At 41.9% G+C, this 17,619-nt stretch overlaps 1 protein-coding gene across 8 annotated transcripts in view; it reads left to right on the top strand.

The window, feature by feature from the left end:
• The window catches only part of bmpr1ba (bone morphogenetic protein receptor, type IBa), a 544,116-nt gene that overhangs the window by 500,690 nt on the left and 25,807 nt on the right, over positions 1–17,619 (top strand). For all 8 annotated transcript variants that reach the window (XM_073042441.1, XM_073042436.1, XM_073042437.1 and 5 more), the window contains 3 exons: positions 7,204–7,300; positions 11,342–11,480; positions 12,969–13,161. In XM_073042441.1, the coding sequence (XP_072898542.1) occupies positions 7,204–7,300; positions 11,342–11,480; positions 12,969–13,161 (429 nt within the window). The remainder of the gene's footprint in view (positions 1–7,203; positions 7,301–11,341; positions 11,481–12,968; positions 13,162–17,619) is intronic.

Genomic DNA, 17,619 nt, shown 5'->3' with positions numbered 1-17,619 from the left:
TTTTGTAAGTTATCTTACAAGAACTTTTTCTTCCTCCCTGTGAAACCTAATTCCTTCATTAGCTTTTGATTCATCCCAGTGCTCAGGCGAACACAGATCGGAACAGATTACAAATTGACCCATTATTGTCTTGCCGAGCAAGGTACCATATTTGTCAGCTCTTGCAGACCTGATGGTAAGGGAATATTCCCCCAGGAGCGACCCTTGTCTTTGCTTCTTCAGTGTTATCATGAATCAGAAATCTAATAGCTTGATATCAGTAGAGATCAATGAGTGTAGGATTCAACCCCTTTCCCTTATTCAGCTGTTTCCCTCTGTACTCAGTGAGTGCTCGGCTGTTTTGTGCTGAAGAGCCTCAGATAAGAGGCTTTGGTAACCTGAATCGAGAAGAAAAAGGTGTGCTTAGTAGTAATAGGAAGTAAAAAATGTAGACTTGCTCTGGAGCATCATTCTGATTAGAAGCTATCAATACGTTTGATTATATTGGCTGCTTTTCTGAGGCTGTGTGGAGTTTATACAGAGCCTGTGGAAAGGAGACTGGTTTTCCTGATTTGTTGAACTATGTTCACCACTCTAGGGATGTTTCTTGCGATTATAGTCCGAACGGTCGCCAAACCCCAAGCCATGATACATCTGGATAGAATTATTATGAATCGATAAAAATTGGTGAGGGTCAAAGGGACTTGCAAATTATCTTTATCTGCTTAATCAAGTAGAGGCACTGGTGAACTTTCTTTGCCATGATCTCTGCCTTGTAAAAGCCTTGTACCTTTCTTGTCTACCTGCACTGCACTTGCTCTGTAACTGTAATACCTCATTTTGAATGTTGTTGTTTTCACTTGTACTACATCAATGCACTGAAGTAATAAAATGATCTGTATGGATGGCATGCAATACAAAACTCCTCACTGTACCTTAGTAATGCAACAATAGTAAACCAATTTACCAATTTAATTTGCATTTGAGTGTAGGAATTAGGAATGGCAGTAGACTATTCAGCTCTGACCTTCAATTTGCAAGCCCACTTAATAAGATCGTGACTGAACTGACTAACCTCAACTTGATATTCTGCCACCTTCCCAGCACCATTTCACACCCTTGCATATCAAGAATTTATTTACTGCATGTCTGCCTTAAAGTTATGAGACTCTTATGTCCACTAAGGGAGTACACAAGATTGGTGATCTTACAGTAAAGCATACAATTTAAAATACAGTAAATATCATGTGTTTCCAACTGAAGAAAGGTTATTATTTTTATTTATCCTTTCTTGCATATGCGTGCTTGATTAGTTGAAGCATTGAGTTCAAAATTCAGGGAGTTATGTTGCAACTGTATAAAACTCTGGTTAGGGCACATCTGGAGTGCCACATTCAGTTCTAGATGCCCCATTATACGAAGGCTCTGGAGGTTGTGGAGAAGGTGTAGAAGAGGTTTACCAGGATCTTGCCTGGATTAGAGGGTATGTGCTCTGAGAAGAAGTTGGAAAACTTAGGTTGTTTTCTCTGGAGTGGCAAAGGCTGAGGGAAGACTTAATAGATGTTTATAAAATTATGAGAAGCATAGATAGACAGTCGGTATCTTTGCCCCAGGATCGATATGTCTAATACTAGAGGGCACATATTTAAAATGAGAGAGGGAAAGTTCAAAGGAGATGATCTGAACACTCTTTTGTACAATGTGATGGGTACATGGGATACCTGTTCTCCCTTTCACATTCACAACATTTCAGAACACTATACAATCCTTTCAAATTGTAGTTCCTGTTGTAAATTTAACAAAATCCTCACAACCACCTCCCACCGCCAACAATATAGTTGTTGCCTACAAAATATCTTAAGGATGTATATTGCCCTTGATAACTCCCTTTCTCATTATAAGACAGGAGGTAGAGAGAAGAACAGGCCTTGTTTAGAATAATGTAGAAAAGAACTTTGAGAGCCGGCTGAGCCCTACTTGGCCATATGTTAAACCTGTCAAAAGCTATTAACATCTCTGGCTATAAAACAATTAAATTCTATAAAAATTAGAGAATCAATTTTAAATATTTAAACTTATTAAAAACTTAAACGTCAGTAAAATTATTTAATTAAATTCTATAAAAAATGTGATTGACCGAATACTTATTCAGAGTTGTCTCAGCTGCTCCTCTACATTAGAATGAGTAAGTTGCTCTTGTTGACATTGGTGCTGCTGATTCTCCAAGTGGATCCTGGTGAAAACGTTCATTCCCCCATCACAGACTAGCTGGCATCTAATTGATTGTGTGTACCTTTGATTCTGCGTGGAACTGCAGGAATATTCCAGCAGATTTCAGCTCAGTGGAGCTTTTGTGGCAACTTGGCTGTTTCGTAGTCACCACCGCTGATTCTGGTTTAATAAAATTCCTGGTTCATTTCAGTAGTTAATGGAATTAAAATTCACTAGTCCTTTAGAGGCAGATACAGACTTTTGTGGTAAGCTAAACTTTAAGGAGATGCACACTTAAATTGTTTTATTGACTTATAATTGCCACATGTCAAAAGGGTTAAGTTCTTCAAGTTTCTAAGAGTAAACATCACTAATATCGTGTTCTCGCTCAGCCATGTTGACGTCATGGCCAAGAAACATCACCAGTGTCTCTGTTTCCTCAAGAGACTAAAGAAATTTATCATGCCCCCTTTGATTCTCACCAATTTTTATTAATGCACCACTGAAAGTATCCTATCCGGATGCGTCATGGCTTGGTATAGCACCTGCTCTGCCTGTGACTACAGGAAAGTGCAGTGAATTGTGTGCACAGAAATTAGCCTCCCCTTCAATGACTCTGTCTATCCTTCTCCATTCCTTTGTAAAGCGGCCAACTTAATCAAAGACTCCACCCATCCAAGGCATTCTGTTTCCTCCCCCTCATCAGGCGGAAGATGCAAAATCCCAAGAGCACTTAACAACAGGTTCAAGGTCAGCTTCTAACCCACAGTTATAACAATATTAACAGTCCCCCTAGTACAATCAGATCTCACAATCTAACTTGCTAGTCTTGCACCTTATTGTCTACTGCACTGCAGTTTCTCTATAACTGTTACACTTTATTCTGCACTCTTATTGTTTTACTTTGTACTATCTCAATGTATTGTTGTACGAATGGTATGCAAGACAAGCTTTTCCATTTTGGTTCATGTGACAATATGAATTGATTTACCAAATTACCAAGGTACAGTGAAAAATCATTTTGCATGCCATCCCTACGGTTAAAGATTAAAAGTTAGCATTATTTGTCATGTGTACATCGAAACATTGAAACGTGCAGTGAAATACATTGTTTGCATTAATGACCGACACAGTCTGGATGTGTGCTGGCAGTAGCACACAAGTGTTGCCATCCTTCCAACATTAGCATACCCACAACTCACTAACCCTAACCTGTATGTCTTTGGAATGTGGTAGGAAACTGAAGCACTTAGAAGAAATACACATTGTTATGGTAGGACCTAAACATTCCTTAAAGACAGTGGTGGGTATTGAACCCAAATTGCTGATCACTAGCACTGTAAAGTATTAGACTAATCACTATGCCACCATGCTGCCCTCTCAAGCTGAGCTCCCAATGGAAAGTAAATATATTCAGAAGATACCATAATGTATCTTGCTGGGTCTAAAAGCACTTGGAGACAGCTGGAGGCCACAACAGGCATTATAGGAATACTTAGTTTGTTTTCAGTTAGAAACTTTACCCCAGTTGGTTGTACTCAACATTTAGTACTGTAGTGACTATGCTCTGTTTCCATAATTCTTTCCTCTTGACTTCAATGAATCCAAATTTTGGAAGTTGAGGATAGAATCAGGAAATGCTCAGCAGGTTAGGCTGCATCTACACAAAGAGTAACTGCCCTACAATTCAGGTCAAAGACTCTTTCAAAATTGAGTTCTTTGTTTACTGCGCTTTTCAGGACTGATGAAGGAAATTGGAACATCAATCAAAGGATCAGGGATGACTTTATGGAGGTTTATAAAATTATGAGAGCAACAGCTAGGATAGATGGATTGGAAACACAAGAAACTCTACAGATGCTAGCAGTCCAAAGCAATGCACATAAAATGCTGGAGGAACTCAACAGGTCAGGCAGCATCTATGGAAATGAATAAACAGTCGACCTTTCGGGCTGAGACACTTCAAGACTGGAGAGGAAGGGGGAACATGACAGATTAAAAAGGTGGGGGAGGCGAAAGAGGATAGCTAGAGGGTGATGGGTGAAGCCAAGTGGATAGGAAAGGTCAAGGACTCGAGAGGAAGGAATCTAATATGAGAAGAGAGTGGACCAAAGGAGAAAGGGAAGGAGCAGGGAACATGAGGAGGTGATAGGCAGGCGATAAAAGGCAAGAGGCCAAAGCGGGTAATGGAAGAAGATGGGATGGAGAAGGAATTTATTTACTGGAAGGAGAAATCAATGTTCATGCCATCAGGTTGGAGGCTACCCTGACGGAACATAAGGTGTTGCTCTTCCACCCTGAAGATGGCCTCATTGTGGCAGAAGAGAAGGCCATGGACTGACAAGTCAAAACAGTAGTGGGAATTGGAATTAAAATGTTTGGTCATCAGGAAGTTCCACTTTTGGTGGATGGATTGGAGAAGATCGGCAAAGCGGTGCCCCGATAGATTGGATCTCTTTTCATCCCGAGGCTGAGGAGTCTGTGCTTGAGGGAACAGGTTGACAGTTAGAAAGGTGATATTTAAGGGAAGTATGAGGGGTTAGCGCAGAGTGTGGTAACTATCTGGAATGAGCTGCAAGAAGTGGTGGTGGAGGCATATACAGTTACAAAACTTCAAATTTGTTTGGGCAGATATTTGGATAGGAAAGGCAGAGAGGGATATGGACCTAATGAGGGATTGGCCTAATGGTCAGCATAGATGAAGTAGCCCAAAAGGGCCTGTTTCTGTGCTACGATAAGACCATAAGATCTAGGAACAGAATTAGGCAATTTGGCCCATTGAGTCTGTTCTGCCATTTCACAATGGCTGATCCAGTTTTCCTGTCAACACCAATCTTCTCCCTTGATGTCTTGACCAATGAAGAACCTATCAAACTCTGCCTTAAATATATATAAAGACTTGGCCTCCACAGCTGCCTGTGGCAAAGAATTCCATAGATTTACCAATCTCTGGCTAAAGAAATTCCTCTTCATCTCTGTACTAAAAGGATGCCCAATTATTCTGAGGCTGTGTCCTCTGGTCTTAGACTCTCCCACCATAAGAAACATCCTCTCCACATCCACCCTATCAAGGCCTTTCACCATTCAATATGTTTCAATGAGGTCACTCCTCATTCTTCTGAATTCTAGTGAATACAGGCCCAGAGCCATCAAACACTCTTCATATGGCAAGCCATTCAATCCTGGAATCATTTTCGTGAACGTCCTTTGAATCCTCTCCAGTTTCAGCACATTTTTTCTGAGATAAGGGGTCCAAACCTGTTCACAATACTCCAAGTGATGCCCCAGCAGTGCTTTATAAAGTTTCAGCTTTACATCGTTTCTTTTATATTCTAGTCTTCTTGAAACTAAATGCTATCATTGCATTTGCCTTCCTCACCACAGACTCACCCTTTGCATCTGTTTTTTGTATTTTCGCTCCATTTAGAAAATAGTCAACACTTTCATTTCCTCTACCAAAGTGCATGATCATACATTTCCCAACACTGTATTACATCTGCCATTTCTTTGCCCATTCTCCTAATCTAAGTCCTTCTGTAGCCTCTCTACCCTCTCAAAACTACCTGCCCTTCCACTTATCTTCATTTCATCTGCAAACTTTGCAACAAAGCCATCAATTCCATCATCCAAATCATTGACATATAACTTATAAAAGAATCGATCCCAATACAGACCCCTGTGGAACACTACTAGTCACTGGCAGCCAAGCAGAAAAGGCTTCCTTTAGTCCCTCTCTTTGCCTCCTGCCGATCAGCTACTGCTTTATCCACGCTAAAATCTTTCCTGTAATAAATACCATGGGCTCGTAGCTTGTGAAGCAGCCTCATGTGTGGCTCCTTGTCACAGGACAAATCTCTAAGTTGCTTTTCTGCACGATGTATATACCAGATCATGTTGAGCACTTTGAGAAATTACTCCTGTAAAAAATAGACAGCATCAAATAATTTCCAAACTAGGGTGCTTTTGTTTTTAACTCGATCCAAACCAGAGCTAACTGGGCAGTAGAGTTCACTTTCAGTTTGCTACTCTTAATGAAAGCATTTGATCATTTGCAGGATGATGAGGTTTTCTGACTCCCTCGTACACAGCACAAAATTATATGTTATTGTTCAAGAAATGTAGTGGAAGCTAAATCTACCAGTGATAATAGCCTTCAGGAGAAAAGTCTATGAGAGAGAATTTCTAAACATGTAGATTATCCACTTGAAGAACATATAAACAATAAATACATAGATTAAAGTAAAATTCCAGAGGGCTTTGCAAATCAACTTTTACTGGGTGAAAGATCTCTGTTGCATTTCCCTGAAAGTAATCAGACCACCTCAGGTGGATGTGGTTTCAGAAGCCGAGCCCCAAGATTGTAGAAACGTCCCCTTCCAAAAAAAAAGCCAACCACCACCCTACCTTTCCGTAAAACCTACTGTTTCACTTGAGTAGATGTCCTCCACACTGATTAGAAACACAATGGCTCCTGGTCTGTGGTGAAAAATTACATTTTTTGGAAGAAGATGGAAATTAAAATAAAAGGGGTGGAAGCACTCGGCAATTCAAGCAGCATCTATAGAGAGAGGAAAACAGCACTTCAGGCTATGAAGCCGTTCTGATGTACTTTTCACTTTTCTACTATTTTGTGCTTATTTTTTTTTTGGAGATACAAGAGATTGAGGTACTAGCAATCTGAAGCAACACTCGAAGGAGATGGGAAAACTCAGCAGGTTAGGGAGATTTATGGAGGGAAATGAACAGTCACTATTTCAGGTCAAGACTCTTCATCAGGACTGGCCCAGAATTCTTGACCCGAAACATCGACTGTTCATTTCCCTCCATAGGTGCTGCCTGATTCACTGAATTTTTCCAGCTTTGTGTGTTGTTCTGTATTTATTGTTACCATATATATTGTTTACTCCATTGCACCCTGATGTATATGGCAATAAGCTAATCTGCTTCTGACTGGGTACGGGTTTGTTTGTGTCCCAGGAGGTAACTTGCTTTTGATTCTGTATTTTTGTACAGATTTTGTCGATGGAAGCACACATCACTTGGCCCTGCTGATCTCTGTTACTGTTTGCAGCATCATTCTTGCACTGCTCATTATTTTCTTCTACTTCAGGTCAGTACCTGGCAATTAACTGCATGTGACTACACGGTAAGTTTAGCTGAAGATATTGCCTCTTTTAGAAAGCTTTGCTTTGGTGCCCTTTCCTGACCTGTCTGTATCAGGTAACACATAAAGTGCTGGAGGAACTCAACAGGTTGGGCTACACCCGTGGAGGAAAATGGACAGTCAAGGTTTTGGGTTGAGACACTTTGTCAGGACCTTCAGCCTGACCCATCGCATTCTCCCATATTTTGTGTGTTGCTGGAGATTTCTAGCAGCTGCATTCATTCTTGCATCTGTGTCAAGTCCTGTTTACTTCTCATTCCAGTGCTGTCTGTCTTACATAAGCTCCCAATCCAGAACATGAAGAAATTAATTAGGAGCAGGAACACGCTACTCAGCCCCTTCAAGCAAGTTCTGCCATTTTATAAGATCCTGCTGATCCAGCGCACTCATGTTTACCTTTAATGACCTGTCATCTCCTTGCTTATCAAACATTCATTCAAAGGCTGTACTTCCACCATCCTGTGAAGAGGCAAGTTCCAAGGCTTCACCACACCTTAGAGAAAAATAAGTTACTTCACGTTTGGTTTTTAACTTGGCAACCCCATATTTTTCCCTGACTCTAGACTTTCCCATAAAAGGAAACATCTTCTTCACTTTCAGGATCTGATACATTTCAATCATTAATCCGTAACCTGTTGTCAAACCTCTCCTTGCTTTTGGAATACAGAGTCATAGAATTCTAAAGCACAGAGATGGGCTCTTTGGCCCTTTGCCCCCATGTTGACAATTGTAATCATTTATACTAATCCATTCGCTCTCAATCTGCTCTGTAGCTTTCCGTACCTTGGTGATTCAAGTGCCTATTTAAATGCTTTTTGAAAGTTATGACCATCTTTGCTCCACTGCCCCCTCAAGCAGTGTTCCATATTCTTGCCACTCTTAGTTCTCCCCAGATCCCCTGTAACCCTCCTACCTTTCACCTTATACCTGTGCCCAGGTTTAGGAATTCCTATCAAGAGGAAAAGATTCTTACTATCTGGCCTACCAATCCTCTGATACTCTTCACCCTCTCTGACCCTTCAAGGTTGCCAGCCTTGTTGAAGAACCCTTCATATGACCCTGCATTTTGTTGTTCTCTCCCTCAGTAGCGAAATTCAAGTTCAGGATCAACTGTTATTATCACTCAACCATGCACATTTATACAGCTAAATGAAACATTGTTCCCCTGGGGGCTAGGGACTAGGTGTAAGTATAGTTACACACACAGCACACGTAGTTATGATCCAAAACAATATCAGCAAAAGACCTTGAGTGGCATGGCATGGCATGGCCTGAAGACTGGCAGGGTGATATCATGAGTGAGGTGCATCTTTATGTAAGACAGTATAATGTTACTAGCACTATTATAATAAAACAAGCTGTATTATAAATGTGCGAAACAGCAGCAATAAAAGATGAGAAGTGACCAGTGCAGGATGAGAGTGTGTCTGTGGATTGAGAAGTGGAGTTGGTGGGGGGAGGGGGGGCTGTGGTTTGGGCATTCAGACAGGATGTACATGTGCAGGGTGACAGCAAGGTATCAGAACTCTCACAGCCTTGGGGAAGAGCCTGACAGTTCTGATTTGTATGCTGTGGCAGAGTAATGTAATGGGTGATGGATGGCACATATTGTTCATAATAGAAACTGTTCTACATAGCTCACAAGCACTGTCATCGAGTTGTGTGTTCACATCAAGAGATGGTGTCTGATGTAGGGCACTGCTTTTGGTTTTGTTTGTGATGGAAATAAGGGGTTGCAGCTTTTGTTAGGCACATTAAACGACTCTTGCATGTTTTTTATTCACAGTATCCTACACTGTGATACCTTCTGCCTGGCAGCAGGAGGTCAGAAAGATTGTGGGAAGGACAGGAAGGGTCTTTGACGATGCTGTATATGCAGTGTTTCTGGTATATATCCTGAATGGGATGGGTGGGAGAGAGACCCAGATGATGCATCGCTCACTGTCCGTTGCAGGGGCTTGTGATCTGATGCATTGCAATTCCTGGTGATGTGGGTGATCAGGACACTCTGGATGGTGTGCCGGCAGGATGGGGGGATGGAGGAGCCTCGCTTGCCTCAGTCTCCTCAGGAAGTGAAGGTGTTGCTGTGCTCTCTTGACTAAAGAAGTGGTGTTGACAGGCCTGATGAGATTGTTCACACCATGCAAAGAAACTTGGTGCTCCTGACTCTCTCCATGGAGAAGCCAAGTCTCTAATTGCCAATACCCTCTTTGCCCTTTGCGGTTACCTCCACTGACAGGACACCCTGGGCAATAGAGACAGCCTTCCCTGTGACCCTCATCCCATCAATGAGTCAAAATTAATCACATCCACCAAAATGCAACTGTTCATAGCATTGTGTGAAGGAATCCAATGATGTGATAAAAATCTGCTTCCCCACACCTCTCTGAAAAGAATTAGGAAGTGTTGTTAGGGAGCAAAGCTGAAGCAACTGTCTGCTGTTAAAGCAGACATTAATCAGGGGCTTGTCTGCAAATATACACACATCTCCAGTAGAACTAATTGATTTTCTTAAAGCTGGTTATCAAAGACAAAATGATCTCTTGTACTGAAGCAGGGTCCATGTGTTCCCAAAGCCTGAAGAAAGCAGCATCCTAATGAAAGGAAATAACCCATGTGAATAGGCTGAGGACTGTGTATGTACTCTATTAACATTACAGCTGTCTGCTGTCAAAGCCTTTGATGATTAACAAGAGCTCTGACTCACACAGTTATGGTTTCAAGTCCCACTCTGGAGCTCAAAAATCTAGGCTGGTCCTCCAGTGCACAGTTGAGGTAACATCATCAGATGGGACTTTAAGCAATCGTATACAGAAGATAGTCATGGCTGGTAGACCACTGCCTCATAAAACCGGAGACCCCATTCAGTTTGGATCTTGAGCGCTATCTGCAAGGAGTTTTCACATTCTCCCTGAGGCTGCATTCTGATGCTCTGGTTTCCACCTGTACCTCAAAGACCAGAAAGGTCAGTAGATATTTTGGCTGATGTAAGTAGCTCCATTGTGCAGTGGAACCTGGGGGTAATTGAAGGGAATGTGGTGACAGCGAAATAAACTGCAGGATTACAGTAAATAGATGGTTGATGGCTGTCACTCTCAGCGGGCCGAAGGGCCTGTTTCTGTGCTATACCACAATGACACTTTCACATGGCACCCTTCTGAATAAGAGTGGGTGGAGTTCAAGCTAAGCAGTCAGTTCAGACCCCAAATAAGATTCATTTAGCCTTAATCACTTGTTACTTGCTGTGCACCACTAGGCCACCAAGTTTCTGACATGACACCAGTTACTGCACTCCCAAAGTATGTACTCATGGGCTCATCCCTCCAATAGTATTTACATGTGATGCTGCCTCAAGAAGCCAACATCCATCATAGAAGACCTCCCTGATATGGGCCATGACATCTTCTCGTAGCTAGCATCCAACAGGAGTACAGAAACCTGAAGTCCCAAACCACCAGGTTCATGGACAGTGACTTCTCTTCAACCCTTCAGTTCTTGAAACAGTCGACACAATAATCACTACTTTAGTATAGCAACACTATGACCACTTTGCACTAAAGTGCATTTGGTGCTTTTTGTTTATTCTAACTGTGTTCTTTTTCATTAAAATAGTGTATAATTTATGTTGTTTCTTGTGAATGTTGTGTATCTGACGTTAAGTGCCTGTGATACTGCTTCAATTAAGATCTTCATTGCACCTGTGCAAATGACAGTAAACTCAACTTTGACTTTGCTTGTAAATTAGAATCAGAATCAGGTTTATTCTCACTGACATAGGTTGTGAAATCTATGGCTTTGCAGCAGCAACAGTGCAGTGTAAGACATAAGCTACAAAACAAATTAATAGTGCAGAAGAGGGTAATGAGGTAGGGTTCATGGACCATTCAGTAATCTGATGCAAGAAGGGAAGAAACTGTTCCTTAAATATTCTGAAAGGTGTTAACAATGTGTAAGTGTTTGCTTTAATAATGCCCATTCTTTATGAAGGTATAAGAGGCAAGATGAAAGGCCGAGATACAACATGGGCATCGAGCAGGATGAGACTTTCATTCCAGCAGGTGAATCCCTCAAAGATCTGATTGAGCAGTCTCAAAGCTCAGGCAGTGGTTCCGGGCTCCCTCTTCTGGTAAGCAACTCATACTTCAAGCGTATTTCTTTGAAACAAGAGAAAATAGTTCCTATGGGGCTTGACTAGCTGATCTGAATAATGTTTCTCCTGGCAGGGGAACCATCATGAGTCGTCACCCTTATATAAGAAAGATGCTATCATACTGGAAAGAGTGCAGAAAAGATTTATAAGAGGCTGAGTTAAAGAGAGAGGCTGGGTAGGCTAGGACTTTTTTTTCTTGGACTGTAGGAGAATAGAGATTTTACAGGGGTGTATAAAATTACAAGGGCCATTGGTGTAGTGATAGTGCACAGTCCTTTAACCAGGATTTGGGAATCAAGAACTAGAGAGCACAGCTTTAGGTGAGAGGGGAAAAATTTAAAAAGGACCTCGGGCAACTTATTTGCACAGAGTGCGGTACATATAAGGAATGAGTTGCCTGAGTAAGTAGTTGAGGCAGATACTGTAATAACAACTCTGGACAGGTATATGCATAGGAAAAGCTTAGAGGGGTGTAGGGCAAATGCAAACAAATGAGACTAGCTGAAAAGGTGTTTGGCCAATATGGATCAGTTAGGCTGCAGGGTCTGATTCCATGCTCTGGGATACTGACCGTATGTGGTCAGCCATTTGCCACTGAAATGAGAAGAAATCTCTTCACCCCAAGCAAATGAATCTTTGAAACCCTCTATTCAGGAGTGCTGGGGAGGTATAGTCACTGTTCATGACTGTAGGATTTTAGTTCTTAAGCAAATAATGGGATGGGAAGTTAGTGCGGGAAAGTGGTGCAGAGGCAATGACACACCAGGCAGGAGGGGCCGAATGGACTGATCCTGTCCCTCAAGCTTTTACCAGTCACCCCTACTTGCATGCAGAAGAGAATTACATGTCTGCTCCCACCTGGCCTCATCTTCACGTTGTACTGTCCAGTTCCCCAGCTCTAGAGTCTACTGTCAGAGCGAGTCCGTTTCTGATTTTCACTTCTTGACAATGTTTAGCAGCGTTTCATGATCTTGTACATTACAGCACAAATAAGCACATGCACATACAGACACACACACAGCTCTTTCTCTATTGCTGTTGAACTTTATTCTGCTTGCTGTTATTGTCTAACCTTGTTCTACCTCGATGCACTGTGTAATGAATTCATCTGTATGAATAGTAAGCAAGAGCAGCTTTTCATTGTGCCTCGGTACAGTTCCAATTCCTTGCACATAAACACATAAATATGTGTACACATGACATATGCACCCTGAAACATGTGTGTAAGTAAAATATTTGAGCTATGAATTAAAGTTGCTACTGCTGTCAAAATCAGTCTGTCTTGGCTTTTCATATTCTGCCAAAATTCAGCAGATTATGTTGTTCACGGTCCATTACATAACACACACACACACACACACACACACACACACACACGTATACAGTACACTTATAGACATGTATGTGAGTAGAGTTTTTGAGCTGTGAGTTAAAATTGCCGCCACTTGCTCTGCCTTTCAACAGGTACAAAGGACGATAGCAAAACAGATTCAGATGGTGAAACAGATTGGAAAAGGCCGTTATGGCGAAGTCTGGATGGGGAGGTGGCGAGGTGAGAAAGTTGCCGTGAAAGTCTTCTTCACCATGGAAGAGGCAAGCTGGTTCAGGGAGACGGAGATATATCAGACTGTGCTCATGAGGCACGAGAACATCCTAGGTGAGTTCACACAGCCTGGTGTTCACCTGCTTCTGTCAGCCCTCCCCACACTTGACTCTGTGTCCCAGCTTGTTCCCAACAGGCAATGCAGCAGTGTTGTCGGACTTCAATCAAGATGGAACTAAAGTTGGGGGCGAGGAACACAAAGCTCTCAGTTCCTCAGGATTTAGCTTCCCTCTTATCAGCTTAACCACCTTGTGATTTTCAGATCTGGAGGGAACTTGTGGGAGCCTGACAATGACTCTAGATTCAGTGCTCTTGAATAGACTGCGTGAAACGTTCTTGGGGATCAGAATCTGGTTAATTGACTATGTCATATGCATAAAATTTGTTGGTTTGCGGCAACAGTACTGTGCAAAGACATAAAAAAATTAATATAAATCACAGGGTAAATAAATAGTACAAAATATATGAAAGATGTTGTTAAACTGAAAAGAGTGCAGAAAAGATTTACAAGGCTGCTAGGACTTGAGGGACTAACTTATAGGGAGAAATTTAGCAAACTTAAACCTTTTTCCTTAGAATGTAGACTCTGATCTTATAGAGGTGTATGGAGCAAAGAGTGAATGAGTCCACCATTTTTTCCCAGGGAATCAAGAACTGCAATGCATGTTGAAGGTGAGTGGGGAAAGATTTAACAGAAGCTTGAGGGACAACACTTTACATAAAAGATTGTATGTATGTGGAATAAGCTGCCAGAGGAAGTGTTTGAGGCAGGTACAATAACAACTTTTAAAGGGCAGGTACATAAATAGGAAAGCTTTAGAAGGTTATGGGCCAAACACTGGTAAACACCTTGGTCGGCATGGACAAGTTGGGCTGAAGTGTCTGTTTCCATGCTGTATAACTCTGTGACACTATGGGATATCTATTAGTATACACCATATATGTCAAACTCAAGGCCCGCGGGCCAAATCCGGCCCGCGGTGGAATTATCTTTGGCCTGCGAGATAATATCTAATTACTATTAAAGCTGGCCCCAGTAATCGAAGCGCCTGTGGCGTATGATATGGCTAATGCTGAGTTTATTCAAGTACCAGGTTTTCAGGGTTTTTAGTGTTTATTCGGCAGTCTTCTTCATAAGAAACAGAATTTGTAAAGTGAAACACTTTGTAGTTATAGCAGAGACTGAGACACATGAGAGCAGGCTGAAAAAACAGAGGCAACGAAAGCTGCGTTCGCACGTGTCCGACTGATCCGGCCCGCATGAAGCTGCATTTTGCTCAATCCGGCCCGTGACCTAAAATGAGTTTGACACCCCTGGTACACTGTCTAGGTTCACCAGTAGACGTTTGGTGTCACTTCGGGGATCTGTAATATTGGAACCGTTGTACAGCCCAGGGTCATTAGGAGTAGATAAAAGAGGGAAAACTGCGAGAGAGAAAAAAATGTTTAGAAAAAGCCTTTGACAATTCAAGAAGGCACAGTCATGCTCCCACTTCACAGCACCAGAGACCCAGGTTGAGCCCTGACCTCAAGTGATGTCTGTGTGGAGTTTGCATGGTTTCCCAAAGAGCAAGTGGGCTTCTTCTACAATGCCCCAGTGATAAAATCTGAATGAAGTTGATGAGAAAGTGGAGAGATTAAAATAGGATGAATGTAGGAGTAGTTTAAATGGATGGTGGATGGTTGATTGTTGGCCCAGACAGTGAGATAAAGTCGGTGTTTCTATGCTGTATCTCTTTATGATTATGAGATGGGGAGGCAAGTCTTCCATTGTCCAAACAGTTTTTAACCATTGGATAATGATTTCAAGTAATCAGTTAACAGCTTGAAGGCAGATGAGTAGAATGCAGTTGTAAGTTGGAACACATTGCCAAAGCAAGTGTTCAACCGGTGCTCCAGTTAAAAGGAAAACATTTGAAATCTGCAGGCTGATTAAATGGTCTCAGAGATCCGAAAGATCAGAAGGGCTGAATGGTTTGCCTCTGACTCTACCATGAAATAGTCACTGCATAAAGAATAGAAGGGTTTGTAGGGTAGAGTCAACCCTGCTCCTTATATCTGTGCCTTTTATTTTTAACCCTTACAGACCAATCCCATACTATGTTTTTAACTCTTTTACTTTTTACTTCCTGTTTAACTGGTTCCCCCTTTTTAAAGATGCAAGAGTCTTTTGGCGCACATTGCAACATTTAGCTTGTAATAACTTCTCCACATTAGAGAATGTGCTTATAAGGTATGGGAGAGGAAGTTTAAATTTGATAGGTGTGGCAAGTTTTTAACACAGGCAATGAGAATGCGGAGATAGCGGTGGAAACAGACATGATAGTGGTGTTTAAGAGACATTTAGATAGACTTATAAATATGCAAGGAATGGAGGGATATGGGTCATGCATAGGGAGAAGAGATTTAGTTTAATTAGGCATCACGTTTGGCACAGACATTGTGGCCTGAAGGGTCTGTTCTGTGCTTGACTGTTCTATGTTCTGCATTAAATGACACTTGGAAAAGCCCTAAAACCAGAGAGGACACAAAATACACTCTGGGTGAGTTTTCCAATATCCATGCCAAGAGTGGCTTGGTATCACCACCACTGACCAAGGTGGCCAGCAGGACACAGCTGCCCAACTGGGTCTGTGGACATTGAGAGTGGATCAACCTAGAGGAATGAAGCTACTTGACTTCATCTTCACCAATCTATCTGTAGCAGATGTGGCTATTAGTCATCACAGTAGTGGCAGATTCATCAGGGGCAATCCTTAGAGAGGCACTGGAATGATAGAACAATAGAAGGCTATGTAGGAGGGAAGGGTTAGATTGATGTTAGAGTAGGTTAAAAGGTTGGCATATCATAGTGGTCTGAAATGTCTGCACTGTTCTGTAGTTTTATATGTTCACAGAGTTAAAGTGAACAGCACAGTCCTTGTCACAAAGAGGACACCCTCCTTTGTACTGCGTGGCTAGAGAATGGTGCAAAATAAGATGAAGTCAGAATAGATCTGATTCTCAAAACCTGGCCTCCACAGCAATACACACCACCAAAATTCTGCTATCATTATTATCAAGGCAGGGGATCTATGGGGATGGCGGAAGGGGAACCTGAAAAAGGATTGCCTACCTGGTGAAGGTACGACACTGTGCACTAAACACTGGAATCAACATGTAACAGGCAGGGATCTGACAACCAGTTGATCTGATCAAAGTTCTGTAGTCCTGCCTAATCTTGCAATGTGTGGCAGTGGACAATTAAACAGATGGTGGAAGGACAGAACTATTCTACAAGATTTTGCACCAGGAGGTCAGTAAAATTTGCAATCATGTGAAATCAGAAGTATTGAATGGATGACCTATGAACTCTGACACCACAGATATCAGTTTATACCCAGTTACTTTCACTCTACATTACATGAAGAATGATCTGAGATTGTTCGATAAAGAGTATGAGACCACTGCACATCGTGGCTGCACTGCAGTATACCTGCAACCCAGAACGAGCTGTGCCTCTAGCCAAGCTGTTCCTGTATAGTTACAACACTGGCATCTAGCCAGCAGTGTGGAAGATTGCCCAGGTACGTCCTGTTCACACAGTCTGCTCTCAGTCAGAAACATGAACATGAGGCAGTATTACAATGTGAACTTTCCAGTGAGCAATGAGAGGTCCCTGTATCTATTTTGGTTTTTTATTAACCTGTTCACTGACACCTAGATTGTGTTTCACCATGACCACATTGCTCCAGGTCCCGTTACAACGCAGGACCAAAGAGCTGCGTTCCTCAGGACACGCAAGAATGATAGCATCAAGGAGCCTTGATAAAATTTATCGAGAAGCATCAGGCAGAAACTGGAGAAATATCTTGCAAAGGAGAAGATGGTTGTTCAGGGTAATGCCATAGTCCCAACCATCTTCAGCTGAATCATGACAGAGGTCAGGAGTTGGGCATGGATTTTGTTTATTATAGGCATGTGTATCAAGTTGAAATGAAAAGCTTCATCTAGTACGACATGCATACAGATCATTTGAAACATAAGTGCATTGAGGTGGTACAAGGGAAAAGCAATAAGGTGCAAGGGTGATAGCGAAGTAGATTGTGCAACGTGTAGTTGTGTAATTTTTTATGTGCAAGATGTCTGTTCAAAGTTCTTCTAACAGTGGGGTGAAAACTGTCCTTGAGTCTGATGGTGATGGAAGGGAGTGAAGAGATGTCTGGGATGGGAGGGGACTTTTATTATGCTTTTGTACTGCGTGGCTAGAGAATGGTGCATTTTTTGAGACAGAAGTGAAGACAGAATCTATGGAGGGAAGGCTGATTTTTTTTGTGTGATGAACTGGAGTATTTGCTAATTACATAGTGTTCAACTCCATTCAAAATTCCTCTGTAAATAAAGTGGCCATGGCCACGTTTTGCCAAAGAATGACAAACAGCCAGTGGCAGTCACATCATACAATAGCCAGGTGATGACCATTTCCAATAAGATAACATGCCTTTCAATGGAATTACTATTGCTGTGTACCTC

The sequence above is a fragment of the Hemitrygon akajei genome, chromosome 4 (assembly GCF_048418815.1).
Source record: "Hemitrygon akajei chromosome 4, sHemAka1.3, whole genome shotgun sequence".
Taxonomy (NCBI): domain Eukaryota; kingdom Metazoa; phylum Chordata; class Chondrichthyes; order Myliobatiformes; family Dasyatidae; genus Hemitrygon; species Hemitrygon akajei.
Note: the sequence above shows the minus strand (reverse complement) of the source record. Positions and strands in the feature narration are given on the sequence as shown.